We start from the raw sequence: 19,641 nt of genomic DNA on the forward strand, positions 1-19,641 counted from the left end.
ATAATATAAGAACGAGGCGTATCAGCCGTGCTTACTACAGTGGCCCTAGTACGATTTTTACCATCATTACATATTACTTGGTCACCTTTTTCTAACTTGCATAGCGTCTTACAATGCCGATCATAGTATCCCTTATTGGACTTTTGCTTATAGACCAAGGTATGATATTCTGTTTCATTTACAAGTTTTGGTTTTAATATTTGTACGCTGGCCGGAAGTTTACATCTTAATCTGCGACTCATTAACATCTGTGCAGGAGAGCTTAAACCTTCTCTAGGAGTATTTCTGTAATTCAATAACGCTAATTGAAAATCTCCTCCTGTCTTAATTGCTTTACTCAACAGTGACTTAACTGTTTGTACAGCACGCTCACTCTTTCCATTTGACTGAGGATAGTTGGGTGAAGAAGTCACGTGATGAAAACTCCAGTCACTAGCAAATAATTTAAACTCGCGACTACTAAATTGAGTGCCGTTGTCACTTATTAATATTTCAGGTATGCCATGACGAGAAAATACTTCCTTTATATTTTGTATGACTGTATATGAGGTAATATTTTGTAAATTACATACTTCAACATAATTAGAATAATAATCTACGACAATCAAATAATATTTTCTTCTGTACTCAAAAATATCAGTACCTACTTTCGTCCACGGCAAAGGGGGTATCTCTACTGGAATCATAGGTTCCTTATATCCCACCGCTGCCACCATGTAATGTTTTAATGAAACCATCCCAATGTCAGACAACAACTGTTTTAATCATATTATTCAACTACCTTCAAACTAACTATACATGACAATTACTAACAATCCCTTTCCCCGCAATGAAAGCATATCTGTATCTACATGTGGTGTCAGCATAGAGTAGTCCACCCTTCCTTTCTCGTAGGTATCGTAAGATGGGTCAAAACAATTGACTTAAGTCAAAACAGATCAATTGGCCCAGCATAATGAGATATCGCGTAAAGTTCGACCTTACAGAATACTGCTAGCAATGATGCTGTTACTTCTCACTACCAACAATCCTTTCTTCCCCTTTCGAAGAGGTTGCAGAGGGGAGCACACTGCTCACACCACCACACGAGCTCTCACTTGAAAACCTTTATTTTCCATCGCATATCAGCTACTTATATATCAGGCAATTATGTGGATAGTCCGTTACCATTCCAGCCTACTAATCATTTCGACTATATTGATTGCTTTAATGCTTCTTAGAATATCCTAATATCGAATTTTGTTTATTTATAACTCATATCTATAGAAACAAGTGTTTTAAAGAAATAATATAAATACTTTCTAAAAAAATTAAAACTATGCAGATTACGTGAAAAGTACCTACACGATTTTAATTTTTTAAATAAATATGGAGTAAACCTTCTACGCAGAGTAAAATTGATTGTTAGTAATGAGATCTAACAGCCACATTGCTAGCAATGTACCCTATCAGGTCGACCTTCACGCGGTTCCCCTTGAAAACTATCATGGTTACTTCTCGTAAAATTCTTCTGAACTTTCATGCTCACCTATAATTTCTCACTGGTGCTCCGCCAGCGTATACAGATAGCGCAGGAGTAGCAGGGCGCTAATAATATCTTTAATCTATGACCTTGCAGATTTATTAAATTTTCTTGTTGACCACACTGATATATTCTGTCGAAACCACGTTGAAACAAATATTAAAGTAAATATATTTAAAATCATTATATAATATATTTAAACAAACAGGTCTTGACGCGATGAAAAAACCTTTGCAGATAAGTAGTGCTTACATACCTGCTTTTTGATTGACGACGTTTCAACGTAGATTGCACCACATCGTGGTCTTCTTTTTTTTTATAGCGTCATATCCCGATTTTGTATTTAAAATATGTGTAAATAACACGAAATTTTAAAATTAACTATGTTAGTATATCGATATTATATTAATAAATTGGCTGTAGTAACCTACCTACCTACATCACAATTGCTAAGAATCCTTCATCTATGTATATCTAGCTATCAAAGTCATATTAAATGTCAATTTCTGTCAACTGTCAAACATTGTCATTTGTGTGTCAATGACTCGTAGATTAATAGCATTTTTCGGTCAATGATTAATATCAAAACAAAAACATCTTATATACTTTTGCTGTATTAAGGAATCAAAAGCATGAAAAGAAACCAAACTTTACATAATATTCAGTACAGAAAGTCGCGGCCACAGCCGTACGTACTTTTAAATGAAAGTCTTGGTCGTCACATATAATCTCTCTTAGTTTTGTAATAGTTCTCTGTCAGGTTAAATAATGTCTCGTTGGCTCAACCCGAACCTAATTCTCTAACTCGAGCAGTGCCCGGATGCAAACATAACCTCAGCGTCCTTTCTTCCTATGGTTGAAATAGATGCATAAACATCCCGCGCACACATTTTACTTTGTCAGACCTTTCTTGGCCTTGTCTGAATAAGGCCACATAATTTTTTTTTTTAATTTTATTTAGCATATATAAAACTTACTTTCCCACATCAGTATTGGAATAGAATATGAAATTACTGGTACCAGTGGTGGATAATATATAGCAGTATCTATGTATTGTAGTTACTATATGTATATATTAGCCCAGTAAATGATTTATTAAATATCATTTATCCAATATATAAATGAAATAAAAAACAATTGAAATTAGATTATTCAACAGGTATGGGCTATATCGAAATGGGTAATGACCCTTTTTTCTAACACATATATAGATATGACAGTGGTACTGACATTACCTATACTTATTGTGTATATTAATAGTGCAGGCGGGATTATCATTTCATAATCATATTAATAAGTTGTTCATTATACAGCACTGATTGGTTGTAAATAACCTGCAACAAATCCCAGCACCAGGTGTCCTACATCTGTAATGATATTTGTTTTTAATGGATGATAATGGAATGGTAACCCCACCTTCGCTATTAGTATACACTGGTGGGACACTAGAGAGGAGTGATAACTGAAGATGAAGATCACTTAGCCCATCATGACAAATTCACCAATAGATCAGCCACAATGGTTTCCAGGGGGAACTGCGAGCAAATCAACCTGATAGAGTATATTGCTACTAATAGAATTGCTAATCCCCATTACTTACAATCCCTTTTACCCCTGTTATGGCATATTAAACCAATTACTATTGTTTTTAGGGTAAACCGAAACAAAAAGAAGAAATCTGCTAATGTACCAACTACAAATAAATTCTGGGCGGATATAGATATACCTCCAGATGGTCCGTTTTTAGACCCTGAAACACCAGCTATTCTAAATTTGGAGCAACCAAAATCAGTAAAAGTTGGGGGTAACGTGGCTCCGCATCAGAAGCCTAAAATTAAACAACGAAAAGCATCTGCATCGGGCCCTACTATTAACAGTGAACAAATCAAACCAGCTCTTAACAGAGGAGAAAATAGTAATAAAACATCTGTAGCCTCTGGTGATAATCCATCAAGTTCTGTGGCAATGTGAGTCCCTCTAAATATCATGCAAAGTTGTACTTGGAGAGATAATTGGCACAGAAATTTACAAAGACTGAATACTGCAAAATAATATTTGGCAAAAAGAAAACCGCTACACTAATCCATATGTATACTAGCTTTTACCCACGACTTTGTCAGTGTAAATGGCATATGTTTATTAACTGAGATAAAATATATCCTTCTCTACATGTATACCAAATTTCTATTATGCTGGAACATTATTGGTAAAATTTTTAATATACTTACATCAAGACTCTTTGTCTCTTCTTTAGGTTTTAAATTTCTTTGTAATGGACTAACTTAAATTAGTCCTATACCTAGTTAGCCTTGATTATTTAAGATATTTATTTAAACATTATTTATTACTTGAATCAACTAGGTAAGTTTTACAGTTTCCCAATATGCTTACCTAGGAAAATTTAGGTACAAGAATAAAAACTGCATTATAAAGAAGTAGGGATGGATCACACAACAATATATATTATTATTATTTATACCACTAAGGTGGCAAACAAGCTTACGGCCCACCTGATGGTAAGTGGTTACCGTAGCCTATGAACACCTGCAATACCAGAGGTATTACACGCGCGTTGCCAACTCTGAAGAAACCTCTTTACTCCCCTTTTGAACAAGAAGATATTATTCTTGAAATATCTGGAATAATTTATTAAACAATAAATAATATCAATAATAATTATTGTATTCATATCAACAGTGGGGGATCAAAAATGGAAGAGACTCAACAACCAAATGTTAATGTAAATCAAAGTAGACATATTCAAGGTAAATGCATTATCATTCTTTATTTTTTGTTTTATTTAATTGAAGTAAAGTGCCGCGAAACTGGTTTGCGGTCTGTCTGCAACTCTGCACTCCTGTACATACTCTTATACTTTCTGAACAATTGTATAAAAATTATCTTTGTTACAAGAATAGTTTAACTACATAAATTATAAGGTATTTTCAACTTGATTATACAGTCAATATGGCTTTATCTATTTACTATAAGTTACTATGTAATAATTAACCTACTTCCACAGCTGTTCCATAGCTGTTTTTATCATCTATATTAAAAAAAATACCTTGTCTATGATCCCAACTAAAATAAAATCAAATATTACCACAACCATATTTCTGTATTATTTTTTCTTTAATTACAATTTATGTTTTTGTTATATTTTCAGTGAAACCTTCAATCCAAACTCATTTCGAACCTGAGAGCCCATCTCAGGCCAATAAGAAAGATGCAGTTGTTTTATACACCATAAACCCTCAGAAAAACGTAACATTTACAGGTAATTTTTTGACTCTATTGAGAATGTATACTTTTAACACTGAAAATCTTCAAGATTAGAATGGTATATAATATATCGGGTAAAAACATTGTGAATAAATTTATATTCACTTACAATATTTTTACCATTTTAATTGTTTGTTTGTAGTGTTACAACCAACTGACGACTCCGCCGCCTACAACACTCAGAGACAGAGATATTCATCTTATGGAGGTATTTAGTTGCATCCACATTATACAGTCCCTTATTGAAATTTTACAAATATTGGCCATTATAATACTACTAGTACTACTCGCGTGACGGTGGCTCCCTCTGAGTCTAGTTTCCTGGCCACTTTCATATCTGTGAGTGAAGACCTCTAGTATGACGTAGTTATAATTTTAATAGATGATCCCTCATTGATTTCATTATAAGCCATTATCTATTATATGTACGTGCCACGTATATACATATCTATTATATGTATGTACGGGACTTCCGTTTCCGGTACCGTAACTGTTAATACTCTTGTTAGTTTGCTAAGCCGATAATATTCTTAAACAGTGGAAAAAACACCAAACGTGCACAAAACAGTGATATTAGTTATCAAAACCCTACAAAGTGTGTGATTTATAAAAAAATTTTGCTGAAAAAATAGTGTTAGTTAGAAAATTTTAAACGATATTCCTGCGAACATAACCTCAAAAATATTCAAAAGTGACAATTCATCTCGCATCATAGACAATAGAAGAAACTTCAACAATAGTACCAACCCTACAAATCCAATCTACATCTACGTACCAACCATATCATATTTGACACTGATAGTTGTGGTGTTGCCAGACAAAGAAAAAAGTGCTAAAATTAAAAAGTGTTAATTTACTAACGGATTACGTTCACGACTTTAAACACTCAATATGGACAAAAATATGGAACTGTTACTCTCAAAACTAGACGAAAAACTGAACAAGCAGACTTCAATTATATCTACCGAAGTTACTAAAAATGTAATGCAAGCATTAGATGAGAAGATGAAAGCCCTTGTAATGGAAAATAACGCTCTTAAAACAAGAATAACAAAATTAGAACAAAAACTCAATTTTATAGAGAAAGATAAAAGGAAAAACAACTTAGTATTCTTTGGAATTAAGGAACATGAGAGAAGCGAAGCTGAATTAGTGGATTATATAAAAGAAATAATAATGGATATGGGAGTACACTTAGATAGTCATGAAATAGCAAGTGTGTATAAAATTGGATCTTCATCAAACAAAAGCCGACCAATAGTGGTGTCCTTTTCGTCGACATGGAAAAAGCACCTTGTACAACAAAATAAATCTAACCTTCCACATGGCATCTACTTTAAAGAAGACTATCCCAAAGAGGTACTAGATATACGTAGAAAACTACAACCGAAATTAGAGGAGGAAAGAAAGAAAGGAAATATAGCTTATTTGAAATATGATCAATTAGTAGTAAAGAAACCAAAAGAAAGCAATCGCGAAAAGCGTAAAAGAGAAAACACTGATTCACCAACTACTAAAAATCACAGTAAAAAACTGTTGGCTAACAGCAGTCCAAATTCATCTTATATTTCACCTGTTTTGCCTACAGATTTAATGAAAGACAAACCAAAACCAAAACAATACTTAATTATGTGGCACGTGGAAGATCATCATCCATGTCGGAACTAGCAAAAAACTAATAACTACCTCTAGCAAACGGAATCAAAACAAAACAAATTTACTAAAACCATCAAATGTAACACTAACAGAATACACCCCAAGCCGGCTGGTCACCGTGGGGGAAGACGACCATTACCCTTCATCAAATAAAATATCAAATAAAATAACAAATACCAAAAACAAAAATGTAAGTAGCAATAGAATTAACTTAAGCAATACAAAAGAAAAAACAAAATTAAAAATAGATCAATACCTAAAAATATGCACATACAATGTAAGATCACTCGCAACTAAAGAAAGAATGATAGAACTAAACCAAGCAATAGAAAAAATTAATTGGGACATTATGGGACTTGCAGAAACAAAAAAAATGGGAAGCGCTATAGAAGAACATGACAAATATATACTCTGTTACATAGGCGAAACAGTGGGCCTACATGGAGTGGGTTTCATTATTAAGAAGTCATTAAAGAACAATATTTCAAGTTTTGTGGGAATATCGGAAAGAGTCGCATTGCTAAGAATGAATCTGAGGGATGGACCAATATCGATTATACAAGTTTATTCCCCAACTGTGAGCTCAAGTGAAGAGGAACTAACAAAATTCTATAACGACTTAACAAAAGCACAAAACTTAGCTGACAAAAACGTGCTTGTCATTGGAGATTTCAATGGAAAAATTGGACACCCGAAACCACATGAAAACATCATAATGGGAAAATTTGGATATGGAACACGGAATGAAAGAGGTGAACGTCTGATACAATATGCTTACGAGAATAAGTTGTCGATCATGAATACATTTTTTAAGAAAAAAGAATCTAGAAAATGGACATGGATATCACCAGACCATAAAACAAAAAATGAAATCGACTTCATTCTGAGCTCTAATCCAAATTCTGTAAGTAATATAGAGGTGTTAAACAAAACAAGCTTTCCGTCTGATCATAGATTAGTGAGATGCACTCTTAAAACCAAAAAGTCAAAAATAAGTAGAAGAGCTTTTAACACTTCTCCAAATCAACTGAACTCCACTGAGAAAAGAAACAGCTATATACGAAATCTGAAAAAGAATCTAGCACAATCACATGACTCACTGATTAATTTAGAAGATGTACAGGCCTTGAGCAACAAACTGGAAGAAATAATATTAGAAAGTTTAAGATTTGATAAGAAAAGAAAAGCTGGCCAACATAAAATCTTAAGCAGTGAAACACTGAGTCTAATCTCTAGAAGAACTGAACTAGTGACTGAGAAGCACAAAACCAAAGAAACTAGAGAAAAAATAAAGAAGTTATTTAAGGAAACTAATAGAGCAATTAGGAAAGACCATGATAATTACAGAAGAGCAGTTATTGAAAGAAACATGACAAAGTTCCGAAGTTCAAAAAGAGCCTTCAAAGAACTTACAACACATAAAAAATGGATACAATCTCTAAATAATGGTAAAGGCGAAATCAGGGAAAGAGATGACATAGTCAGAAGTGCAACGGCATTCTACACCGACCTGTATAAAAAACCTTTAGAAAAAGAAACATATAAAGATGAAGACATTGTGTGTAAGGAAAGCAATTCAGAAGCAGCACCGAACCAGATTACAGAGTACGAGGTCATAAAACTTATTAAAAAATTAAAACCTGAAAAAAGCCCAGGTTCAGACAACATTACGAATGAAGCCATAAAAATCGGAGTGCCTATTTTAATCACATATATAGTGAAAATTTTTAACCTAGTTTTGGAAAAGCAAGTGGTACCAAAGCAATGGTGTGAATCTGACATTATACTGCTGTACAAGAAAGGCAACCCGCTTGATATTGGCAACTACAGACCTATCAGCTTACTATCCACAGTTTACAAACTCTTTTCATCCATTATTTTGAGCAGAATAGCAACAGAAATTGACAAATATCAACCAATAGAGCAGGCTGGATTCAGACCACATTACTCTACAATCGATCACATCCACACAATAGAACAGATAATAGAAAAGTACAAAGAATTTAATAAATCACTTTACATAGCATTTGTGGACTACTCCAAGGCCTTCGATAGCATTACACATTCATCCATATGGCATGCTTTGGCTGACAATAACATAAACAGCACCTACATAAATATTATAAAAAATATTTACTCTAATAGTATAAGCAGAGTCAAACTGGAGAGGCAGGGTGAAAAGTTCACAATTGGAAGAGGCGTAAGACAGGGAGATCCACTTTCTCCAAAACTTTTCATAGCAGTACTTAACAACATCTTTAAAAGTATCGATTGGAGCCATGAGGGTATATGGATACTGAACAAAAGACTAACACACTTATGTTTCGCAGATGATATAGTACTTTTTAGCGAATCGGTTAGCAACCTAGAAAAAATGCTACAAGAACTAGATTTGGAAAGTAAGAAAATTGGCCTAAATATGAATGCAACCAAAACAAAGATCATGACAAACCACAGCAAAAAAATTATCACAATAGAAGAGAACCCTATAGATTATGTGGATAGTTATGTGTACCTAGGTAAAATGGTCTCTTTCGAAACGAACAGTGGAGAAAATGAAGTTGATAGAAGAATAAACATAACATGGAAGAAATATTGGGCTCAAAAAGAAATCCTTAAAGGGAACTACAGTCTCAACTTAAAAAAGATAATTATGGATTCCTGCATCCTTCCAAGCCTAACATATGCATGCCAAACATGGACCTATACAGAAAAAATAAAGAACAAAATCCTATCATGTCAGCATGCGATGGAAAGAAGTATCTTAAAGTTAAGAAAAATACAGAAAATAAGAAACACTGATATTAGGAAGAAAACCAAAATAAAAGATGCTCTTCAGCATAGTATGAAACAGAAGTGGAGATGGGCAGGTCATATAGTGAGGTACAAAGATAAAAGGTGGACTCTCCAAACAACAAAATGGCGAGGTCCAGCAGGAAAAAGAAATGTTGGAAGACAAAGAAAGAGATGGGAAGATGACATAATAAAGATAGCAGGAAAGAACTGGACGGGTATTGCTATAGACAAGGAGAAGTGGAAAAAGATGGAGGAGGCTTTTACCCTTGGGGACCACGGAAGTGGATAAAAAAAGCTATAATAATAATAAATAATAATAATGTACGTGCCAACATTCAACATCGTCCGTTGTCAGACTTCATCTGACAAAATACAATGACTGCTTCCCCTAATTCCTTATTATGCCGACATTTTTATCACGATAATTTGTGATAAACTTGCGCATATTAATCGCTTTATTTACCTATATTTATGCAATTAAATGATTGGCTCATTGATTGATTGTTTTGTTTCAGGTTTCACACACTCTCGTCCTAAAGGTACTTTTTTATAATTGTTTGAACGTGAATTTAAATAAATATTCTAAGAAAACTTAATAATATAATTCTATGCCACAAAAAAAAACAACGGTAGTTGTGGCTAGACTAGTTATTTTTAATTTAAAAACGTGTAGTTTTTAAATTAAAAATAACTGGTGTACTGTACTGAACTGATTTTGATATTTTTTTTTATGGGATCAATCTATAAATTATTCTGTCAGATATCAATTCGATTTATGACTGTTAGAGTTATGGGGTTACAAACATAACTAATACAACTAAATTGTGAACTTCTTTTTTGAAGTTGGTTGTTAAACAAATCTACTCCAATACTATAGGTACATATTCTAAAGAGCACTCGTAAATTAATTTTTTTTATTTTATAATATTTTTATTTAATTAGCATGCATATTCATTACAAAAAACTGGATTTTTTAGTACCACTTATACCTCTTGGGCTTGTGTGTGATACTTTAAATTTGGTTCTTAAATGGCAATGTTTACAGGAATATTCTGCTATTTTAGCATGATTTTAATAATGTACAATTTTTGTACAAGTTACAATAATGTAGAATTTTGGTTTTTAGTGAGTTAACGCACAAATTGTTCACAGGTATCCCGAAGAGCTTTTTGATGCAACAAAATCAAGACCCTGGGAGAATGATACGTAAGCATTTCTTTTGGTTTCTATTTTTATATATTTGTCATCATTCCTTTTCGATGCTAAAATTGTAAGAGATGACTCAGGAGACAGAGCACAATACACCGGTTCAAAAGAAGAAAAACACTAAATAAAACCCGGTTTCAAGCCGCGTGATCAATATGATAGTAGATTGATGTCGTCCTCTCGTACGCCCGTGCCGTCATGTTGGAGATTTGTTTCACCTTAGTTTCTCTGTTTATTTATAACTTATGAACGTAGAAAGACTCAAGTTTTATGAGCATTCTTTTTGTCTACTGTTTATTACAGTAGACAAAAAGATCTTGATCACTGTAAAAAAATCGGATTATTTTTTTAATCTTTTGTATATTTTTACAGAGCATAATATTCAAACTATACAAAGGATTCCACCGACGATGAATTGGTCAGGACAACCCAACACGCCAACAGCGCCTAGCTATAACGAGGAAGTTCCAGAACAGCAGGCGCAGCTGTATGTAGAGACGTCGCAGTGCTCGCCCGTTATCCCGCAGCCCTACTCGCCTTCTGATATCTATATGAATGATATTTCTGACAACATTAATAACGAAAACGATGCCAGCCAAGGTAAGCTAGAGAATAATATAAATGTTTAAGGTATTTATTATTGTTGAAATTAGGCCAGTGAATAATGGCCCTTTATTTTATGATTAAAAAATATGCTCATGTGATGTACTAAAAAGATATCAAGAAATCACTGACATGTTTCGCTGTGAGGAGCGACATAAAACTTTTATCTTCATTATTATTCTAGTTTTAGGATTGCCATATTCAATGTTCCAAGCGAGAATTTTCAACCATCCATAACATCCCCTACCGCTACTATTTGTTTATGAATGATAATGGAATGGTAGCCGCGCCTGCGCTAACGGTATACGCTGACGAAACGCCAGTGAGGGATGATAGTTGAGAATGAAAAGGCATACCAGTTAGCCCATCGTGATGAATACACATGGAATTCAGCACGATGGTTTCCAGAGGGGGCCACGTGGAGATCGACCTGACAGGGTATATTGCTAGCAATGGAACTGATGGTCCGCATTACTAACAATCCTTCTACCCAAAACTACTATTATAAATGCGTAGATTAGTGGTGATGGATGGGTGTTTATTATTTTTTCACGCAAAAACGCTGAACAGATTTAAAAGTGATGTCCTAACTTAAAATATAGGATACTTTATATATTGAATGACAGCAAGTGTACATATGGCGGACTTAACACCTAATGGCGTTCTCTGTCCAACCAGTCAACCATGAGGCGAGCAGAAAAATAGGTTGTATTAAAAATGTTGGTATTTACATTGCAGACAGCAACGAAGATGTGGAGTTCCAGGAGGCGGGTGGAAGTCACAAGCGGCTGAGCGCGTTCCAGCGGTTGGGTCCCCTCACGCAGCCCAAGAAACCTAAGTTGACCATCAACCTGCTCTGCAACAAGAAGGAGTCTGTCAGGTGATTTCTTAATTTTAATTTTTGCATTGTTTACATATATTTAAATTTACACTCGAGCCTAAAGCTCGCGCGACGCGATTACAGATAAATATTACCTGTTGTGGGTAGTTGAATAATAATTCAGTTGTCATCTCAACTGGATGTTAACACAACACGGTGGCAGCGGTGTTTTAATTTAATAAATTATTCTGCATTAAAATTTTGTGCCATGTGTACGAGTGAATTAGGTAGACGTAGAGTATGGAGCATGCGAGACCTCAATCAGACTTGAGTTTGCATGGCAGCCCCATCAGCACGGTGGAATACGCATTAATATTTTCTAAATGTATCCGAGGTGCATAAGGAGGAGTCAGGCGTGCAAGCTAGTTTGCTCATCAATTTAATCGGAAGCGACGGGTTCAACGTGCATGAAACGTTCACTTTCGAGAACGACGAGACTCGTGGTGAGGTAAATGTAGTACTAAAAAATTTAACGTAGACTTACGTGTAGGCTGCCTGTGCAATCCACATTAACATATGCATTTAAAGTGTAAGTAAAAGTATAATAACCCACTTGTTACAGAGAAGTTTTGGATTTGACTAACGAAAACCGGGAACCGGAGTACGTACCAGTGCACCTGAGGCAAGACGTGATCACCAGCACCGATGAGACTGTCATGAAGAACCTAATCAACTGGCCTTGGAAGAAGACCGTGCCGGTGCAGAAATCTGTCACAGCCAGGCAATCCAAGGTGATGTGTTTTTTATATATAACTGAGAATAACAAACGAATTGACAGTCCACCTGGTGTAGAGTGGTAATCACTAGAAATACACTGGAACACATATGGTATCCTTCATGCGTTGGTTATGGAGTTACGCCTCCGTGCTCAGTGGCACTGCCATACGCCATCCTTCAAACCAAACAATAGCCATATAAACAATCAAGGCAGAATTGTAACATAGCATAGTATAATAGAAAAAACTGCAACTCGACCCGGACGTAATGTTGCCACCTAATATTGCCACTAAAACTAAAACAAATATTAGGGACGCCAAACCGAGAGCCTGCGCCGGCCAGACTTTCGTATTATATTATAGGCTGAATGTTTCTCTGCGCATGTCCCTAACACAGGTAAGAGTAACAATCAGAGGTACAAAAAATCCCTACAGATCCCAACACTGTGTTAAACACAGTATACCCAATTCTCGCGAACAGAATCATTAGATTTAGCTAATGTAATACCCAAATTAAGAATAAACTATTTTTAATTCAGGCCAGAGGTCAAATAATACACAAAATTTTTGTGAGAAATTAATCAAGTGTAGTGTCGACAAATCATCGTTATTTGATAATCGCCTAATTCGGGTCCTGCCTTGGACGAGGTTTGCACGTAGGTGTTACTGTACAGTACAGTACAGTACAGTAAAGTAATAAAGTAAGACTACAGTGTATGTCTGTAGTGTATTTGAATTATTTATCTAACTACCGAAACAAAGATGATAATAGATAGATAGTGTTGTTAAATTGTTCTAATGTTGCAGTCGGTTATGATTCTGGAGCAAGAACAAATGGAATCGCACTACGAGAAAGACAACCAGTTTATTCAAGTCAGTGTAAGTATTAGCAAGGGGGATGGAAATAATGCCGCATGTGGTTGCAAAAGGTCGGGGTACTTTAAAACATAAGTCTATGACTTACATTACAATATTATTTCTCCCATATACCGAGTAATAAATTTACATTATAGTGACCCAATTCACACACACTTTTATAAAAAAAGTTAACCTATTTTTGGGAACCATGTATTTTTTTGTACTACTATGATGGCGAACAAGTATACGGCCAGTCTGATGCTAAACGAGGTTACCGTAGCCTATGGTCGCCCGCAACACCAGGGACACACACACACTTTAAAAGACTCTATCTATATAATTGAAACATATAGTATGAGATGTGACAACTTGTTAATGTACTAATGCTTGAACCCATACAGAGACATTTCCATCTTACTCTATGTCCGTCCTCTTAAAGTAAACACTAACTACCAAAGAAAATTAAAATTGAAAAATCAACGTCACAGAGTAATATTACACTTTCACATTTTTTTTTATATTTCCGTGCAATTATAACAATCTGTTTTTATTATATTTTAGATAAAAGGATACCCTCCCACGTGGAAAAAGGAGAAAGTACTGGATGCACTTTTACACAATCTGGAAGGAAAAAGCTTCATACCTTGTTTTATAGAGGTGAGAATTAAAAAGCCATCTGTAAATGTTCACTCGAGTCGAATATATGACTAATTGTTATCTGATTAGACATTCGTAAACAAGTAGCCATAAAACGTATACCAACAACGTGATGCCTTTTAACTGTGGCATTTAAAGACTATCCGAATTAAAACTAGTTATTTTGCTTTAAGAACTAAATTATTAAACCGATTTTGATAAAATTTCTATGGGACCAATCTGAAAGATCATTTCTGGTAAAAAAGATATTTCCAAATCTATTTATAAATTCATTCTCATCTATCACCCTTCAATGGTGCTCCGCCAGCGTATCCCGTTAGCGCAGGCGGGGTTACCATACCATTTTCACCCATAAAAAAAATCTATTTATAAAAGAGGTTGAAATTTAAACCGAATTGAGAACTTCTTCTTTTTTTCAAGTTACTTGGAACCAGCGTCATTAATTAATAAAATTTAGGTACATTTCGTAGCGCTAGATGACGTTGTATAGATAAAACGAAACTATTTATAATATATTTTGGAATTCTGTTGAATCTAAACTAAGAGGAAAGATGATTTGATTTCTCTTAATTCTTGGTTCATCGCTCCATTGTCAACACGGACAAATATCTACCTTAATTAAAAAAGTAATTTTTCACACAGTATACCAGTTTAAGAACTGAACAATCCCTGACCACTTTAAAAATTGGCGTATGTACTCTCTTTGTATAAGTTTGCGCATAAATGGAAGCTCCGCTCACGTCCTGGGAGCACCTGATAATTCCGGGATAGCCACGACTCTCCCGATCCTCCCCGTATCGGGTTGTGTTAAATGTTAAATCGGTCGATTCCCAGTTCACACCGCAGGAGTGCAAGTTCTTAGTAATCCGGAGCCGCGAGGCGCTGCTGACCATACACAAGATGGGCTTCGTGATTCACGTGGACGGGCAGCGGCTCATCCTGCACATCCAGGCCACTACGCTCACGCTCAACCATCTGGACTTTATCCCGCGGATCGTGCTCAAGAAGAGGCTCGCCGCCGAATACGACGGGCGCGGCGGCCTCTCGCTGCGGGAGTTCACGCTGCAGCACGGTACGGCTCACTTGCCTTCATCGCACAAACACAAATACACACACTCTCGCACGCACAAACCCATACTCGCACGCACGCATGTACACACGCGCACATACACACTCGCACGCACACACACACACACACAGCACACACACACACACACACACACACACACACACACACACACACACACACACACACACACACACACACACACACACACACACACACACACACACACACACACACACACACACATACACACACACACACACACACACACACGCGCGCGCGCGCACACACACACACACACACACACACACACACGCACACACACACACACACACACACACTCACACACACACACACACACACACACACACACACACACACACACACACACACACACACACACACTCACACACACACTCACACACACACACACACACACACACACACACACACACACACACACACACACACACACACACACACACACACACACACACACACACACACACACACACACACACACACACACACACACACACACACACACACACACACACACACACACACACACACACACACACACACACACACACACACACACACACACACACACACACACACACACACACACACACTCACACACACTCACACACACACTTAGAGAGAGAGAGAGAGTACAAGAGAAAGAAATTTCAGCATAAAATACTGTACCAAACCACGCAGCCAGCATACATAATAATAGGCTAATGTTATCCTATTTAAAAAAATACTTTGTACCCATATTTTATGCCGTATCGTCCCGGCATAGAATTGGCCACCCTGCCATTACCAAGGCCTCACTGCGGTTACCAGCCCACCTGCTAAGCGTGGCAGCTACTGCCAAACCCCCCCAATAGGGGGAGGCCTATGTTCAGCAGTTTTTTTTTTTTGATGGATGAAAATGGAATGGTAACCCCGCCTGCGCTAACGGGATACGCTGGCGGCGCACCAGTGAAGGATGATAGGTGACAATGAAAGCAGGCCAGTTAGCCCATCGTGATGAAATACACTAAATTTAATCACGATGGTTTCCAGGGGGAACCGCGTGGAGGTCGACCTGAAATTTTCAGCAGTGGACAGTTAACGGCTGGTACGATATGGTAGGTATATAGATATTGACTATCAGTAAAGACACGTTGACCGTTTCAGACGTGAGCCACTTCATCTACTTCCCGCTGAACAGACCCACCAACCAGGCCGAGCTGTGCCAGCTGCAGAGCGGCATCGTGTGGGAGTACCTCACCAAGCTCGACCTCTCGCACAACAGAATTGAGTAAGTACACATTCATAAACAAAATATAACAATATTTATGTTTTTTACATGAATCTAATAGAAGATCTACGTATAATACAAGAAATTTACGCGATTATGTCACCAATATTAAACTATCTATTATATATCTATTACAATCGATACGATTATTCGTTTTATTTTAGTTTTGTAAGGATCGAAATTGCTGTATTTTGCAGAGCTAAAAAATACTCGTTGTAAAATAACATCTATACCAATGTAAACGCGCAACTCTTCGATCTAAATACTGTGTACAGTATCTACAAATTAGTTTGTCACTAATCATGCATTCGTGGCGATGTACCTTAATGTCACACCATAGCGCCCGGTCTCGGTCCGCTCTCGGTCTGGTAAAATTTTATTATGTAAGAAACGAAGATGTGTATTCACACTACAATCCGGTCCTGTTCCTATCAATCTCCAACTATTTCGACTGATCATACCGAGAACGAACCGAGACCGGCGTTATAAGGAGAACCGGCCCTAATCACCTCGGTGTCGAACATATGTACTGTGTACAGTACACTGCATACTCGTGTACAGCGCGCTAGTTTTTACCGGAATATCTCGATAGATCGCAACAAATAGTGTACTATGTTGTTTCCGATTCCGTAAAGATCAAAGTAGTGATACATAAGCCTAGTTCTTATTATGAAAAAATAATACGGGATGTTTATTTTTTAAATAATGTTTATGGGTCAGACAAAATATTGGTAAATAATTAAATTATTGGCTTTTTAGAAAAGGTTTAGACAGGTAAGTAATATGTGGCATAGGAAAATAAAAATTATATATAAAAATGCATGATAACTGATGTGTATATACTTGACTATATAATATTTATACATTGACTGTTAGAAATTATTATATGATTTTTTTTTCATTTTCTCGATTTTGTGCTAATACTTCTTCCCTGGTCTTTTTTTTTTCTTAGGTTATGGTATTTTAGTTTTTTAGACATATATTTACACTAGGTATATTAATCGAAACAATAAACAATATTTAAGAAATCTAAATATTGTTTACGTAAAAATACATGATGACCCGAACTGAGCTCTTCGTGTATATACTGTTAGGCGAAACTTTATATATATTATTTATACATTGATTTTACTAAAAACAAATGTCAATTATAAAAATGATATGGCAATCGAAAGCTTAAGATGTCAGCATTAATTTGATATCATTATCATTGAAATCAAAATCAAAAAGCAAAATTTGATTGTCCAAATGGCATGACAAACGTTCCAGCGCTGCCGTCATTAGTCCACCATTTAAACCACACTGTACGTCCAAAATGTTGAACACCTAAACGCCAGTCGTGCCGCCAACTCTGGCGTCCGTCGGCAAAATGTATTGCGCGCACCGCACTGTGCAGTTTAGAGGTCGAGGGTCCAAACAGTAGCCATCCTTTTTACTACAAGAACGATTACATTATTCTAATCAGTGTACTGTGTCACCTTTTCGATCACACCTAGCCCTTCCATTCTAGGGGGAAATGGATTGTTAGTAATGGAGACTAAGGGCTCCATTGCTAACAATATACCCAGCCAGGTCGACCTCCACGTGGTCCCCCCTGGAAACCATCATGCTGAATTCAAGGTGTATTCATCACAATGGACTAACTGACGTCTCTTTTGTGGGCATTAGGCAGCGTATATCGTTAGCACAGGCGGAGTTACTATTCCATTATCATCTATTAAAAAAACCCTTCCATTCTATGCAACTCCTGTCATAATTTGTCTTTAAGGCCTTAAGGTTTTTTTTAGTAGAACAAAGAATGGGATGTATGCTTTTGTCAACTATGATACTATACTAGTAATTCCCTAATAATTTACTTAAACTTTGAAACAAATCAAAATATTTATCAATATTAATTGCATTTATTTGATTGACTAAATCTATAACAATAGAACCTTCCAAACTGAGTACATTGTGACAGTTCAAATCAGAAACAACAAATGGTAAATCATAATATGAGCTGCTATACTGAAAAATAATTACATTACACCCTAAAATCGACAGTTGATTACCCGTAAAGGAACGTATTCGTTTTGTTTACAGCCCTTTTTAGAAATAACATCGGTCATAGATCCCATATCTATTTTAAGACGACTTACTCAGTTCTTTTGTCTTGTAAAGAATATATATGTTACGTATTATATTATATATTAAAAAAATATTTCTATTTGTGTTTATAACATTATGTCAATTACATTTAAATATAATATGATAGTGACATTTTAAAGGGAAACGGTAAAATATTACAAATCATCATCATCATCATTTCAGCCATTATTCGTCTAGTACTAAACATAGGCTTGCCTCATAGACTGCCATAAGGAATGGTCCTCAGTCCTATTACATATATAATTAATTATATTAAATATATATTAAGTACTATTTATCTTCGTAATATGTCAATATTTATCATTTAATTTCAATTCATATTGATAAATAATAAGAACCATGTTAGGATACAAATAGATTTTAATTTATAATACAAGTTCAGCAAAATTTGTAATATTATATATTATTATAGTTTCGCTACTGTGTAAACGAACATGTTAAGCAATTAGATAATACATGCAAACTTTAATTATACTTAACTATAATAATTATAACTATTGGTTACTCACCGATTCAAATCTACTGATAACTAAGCTACAAACGTCGTTTATTCTTTGTATTATATGACACTGAATACAAATTTATTTATATTTTTATTTATTACTATGCAATTTATCAAAATATATATTAGTCATTCTAATATAAAAAAAAAACTATGTTTACAAGTGAAGCGGTATTTTTGAAATGGCGCCATAATTTTTTTTTAGTACGTTCGTTCCGTTTTGGAACAGGCTAAGGTCGAAGACCATTCTGCCTAGTCTTCAGTATGGTAATTTGTCTGGATTAGAATTGATGGCGCCATAACTTAGACTGTCATCGCGTCTATACAAGATGGCCATGATCCGCCATGATGTTTTTTTTTTAAATGTGAGAAACGTGACTTGAACAAAAGACGTTCGGACCGAGTGTGAGTAGGAGTGTGTCGGCGGCGCAGGTCGC

The 19,641-nt window shown here is 35.6% G+C and overlaps 1 protein-coding gene across 1 annotated transcript; it reads left to right on the forward strand.

Annotated features, from left to right (window-relative positions):
• Window positions 1-2,059: 2,059 nt before the first annotated feature.
• On the forward strand, window positions 2,060-16,551 carry LOC113514679 (uncharacterized; the record flags this gene model as incomplete). Its single annotated transcript, XM_052892643.1, is given in 14 exon segments — window positions 2,060-2,210; window positions 3,175-3,489; window positions 4,220-4,287; window positions 4,689-4,799; window positions 4,947-5,012; window positions 9,772-9,795; window positions 10,409-10,462; window positions 10,835-11,062; window positions 11,804-11,945; window positions 12,508-12,676; window positions 13,469-13,540; window positions 14,081-14,176; window positions 15,011-15,248; window positions 16,431-16,551. Coding segments are annotated over 14 exon segments (1,760 nt in total), but the record flags the coding sequence as incomplete, so codon positions are not given.
• Window positions 16,552-19,641: the final 3,090 nt, after the last annotated feature.

This window comes from Galleria mellonella, unplaced genomic scaffold (genome assembly GCF_026898425.1).
Source record: "Galleria mellonella isolate WM207_F2 unplaced genomic scaffold, CSIRO_AGI_GalMel_v1 utg1634, whole genome shotgun sequence".
Taxonomy (NCBI): Eukaryota; Metazoa; Arthropoda; class Insecta; order Lepidoptera; family Pyralidae; genus Galleria; species Galleria mellonella.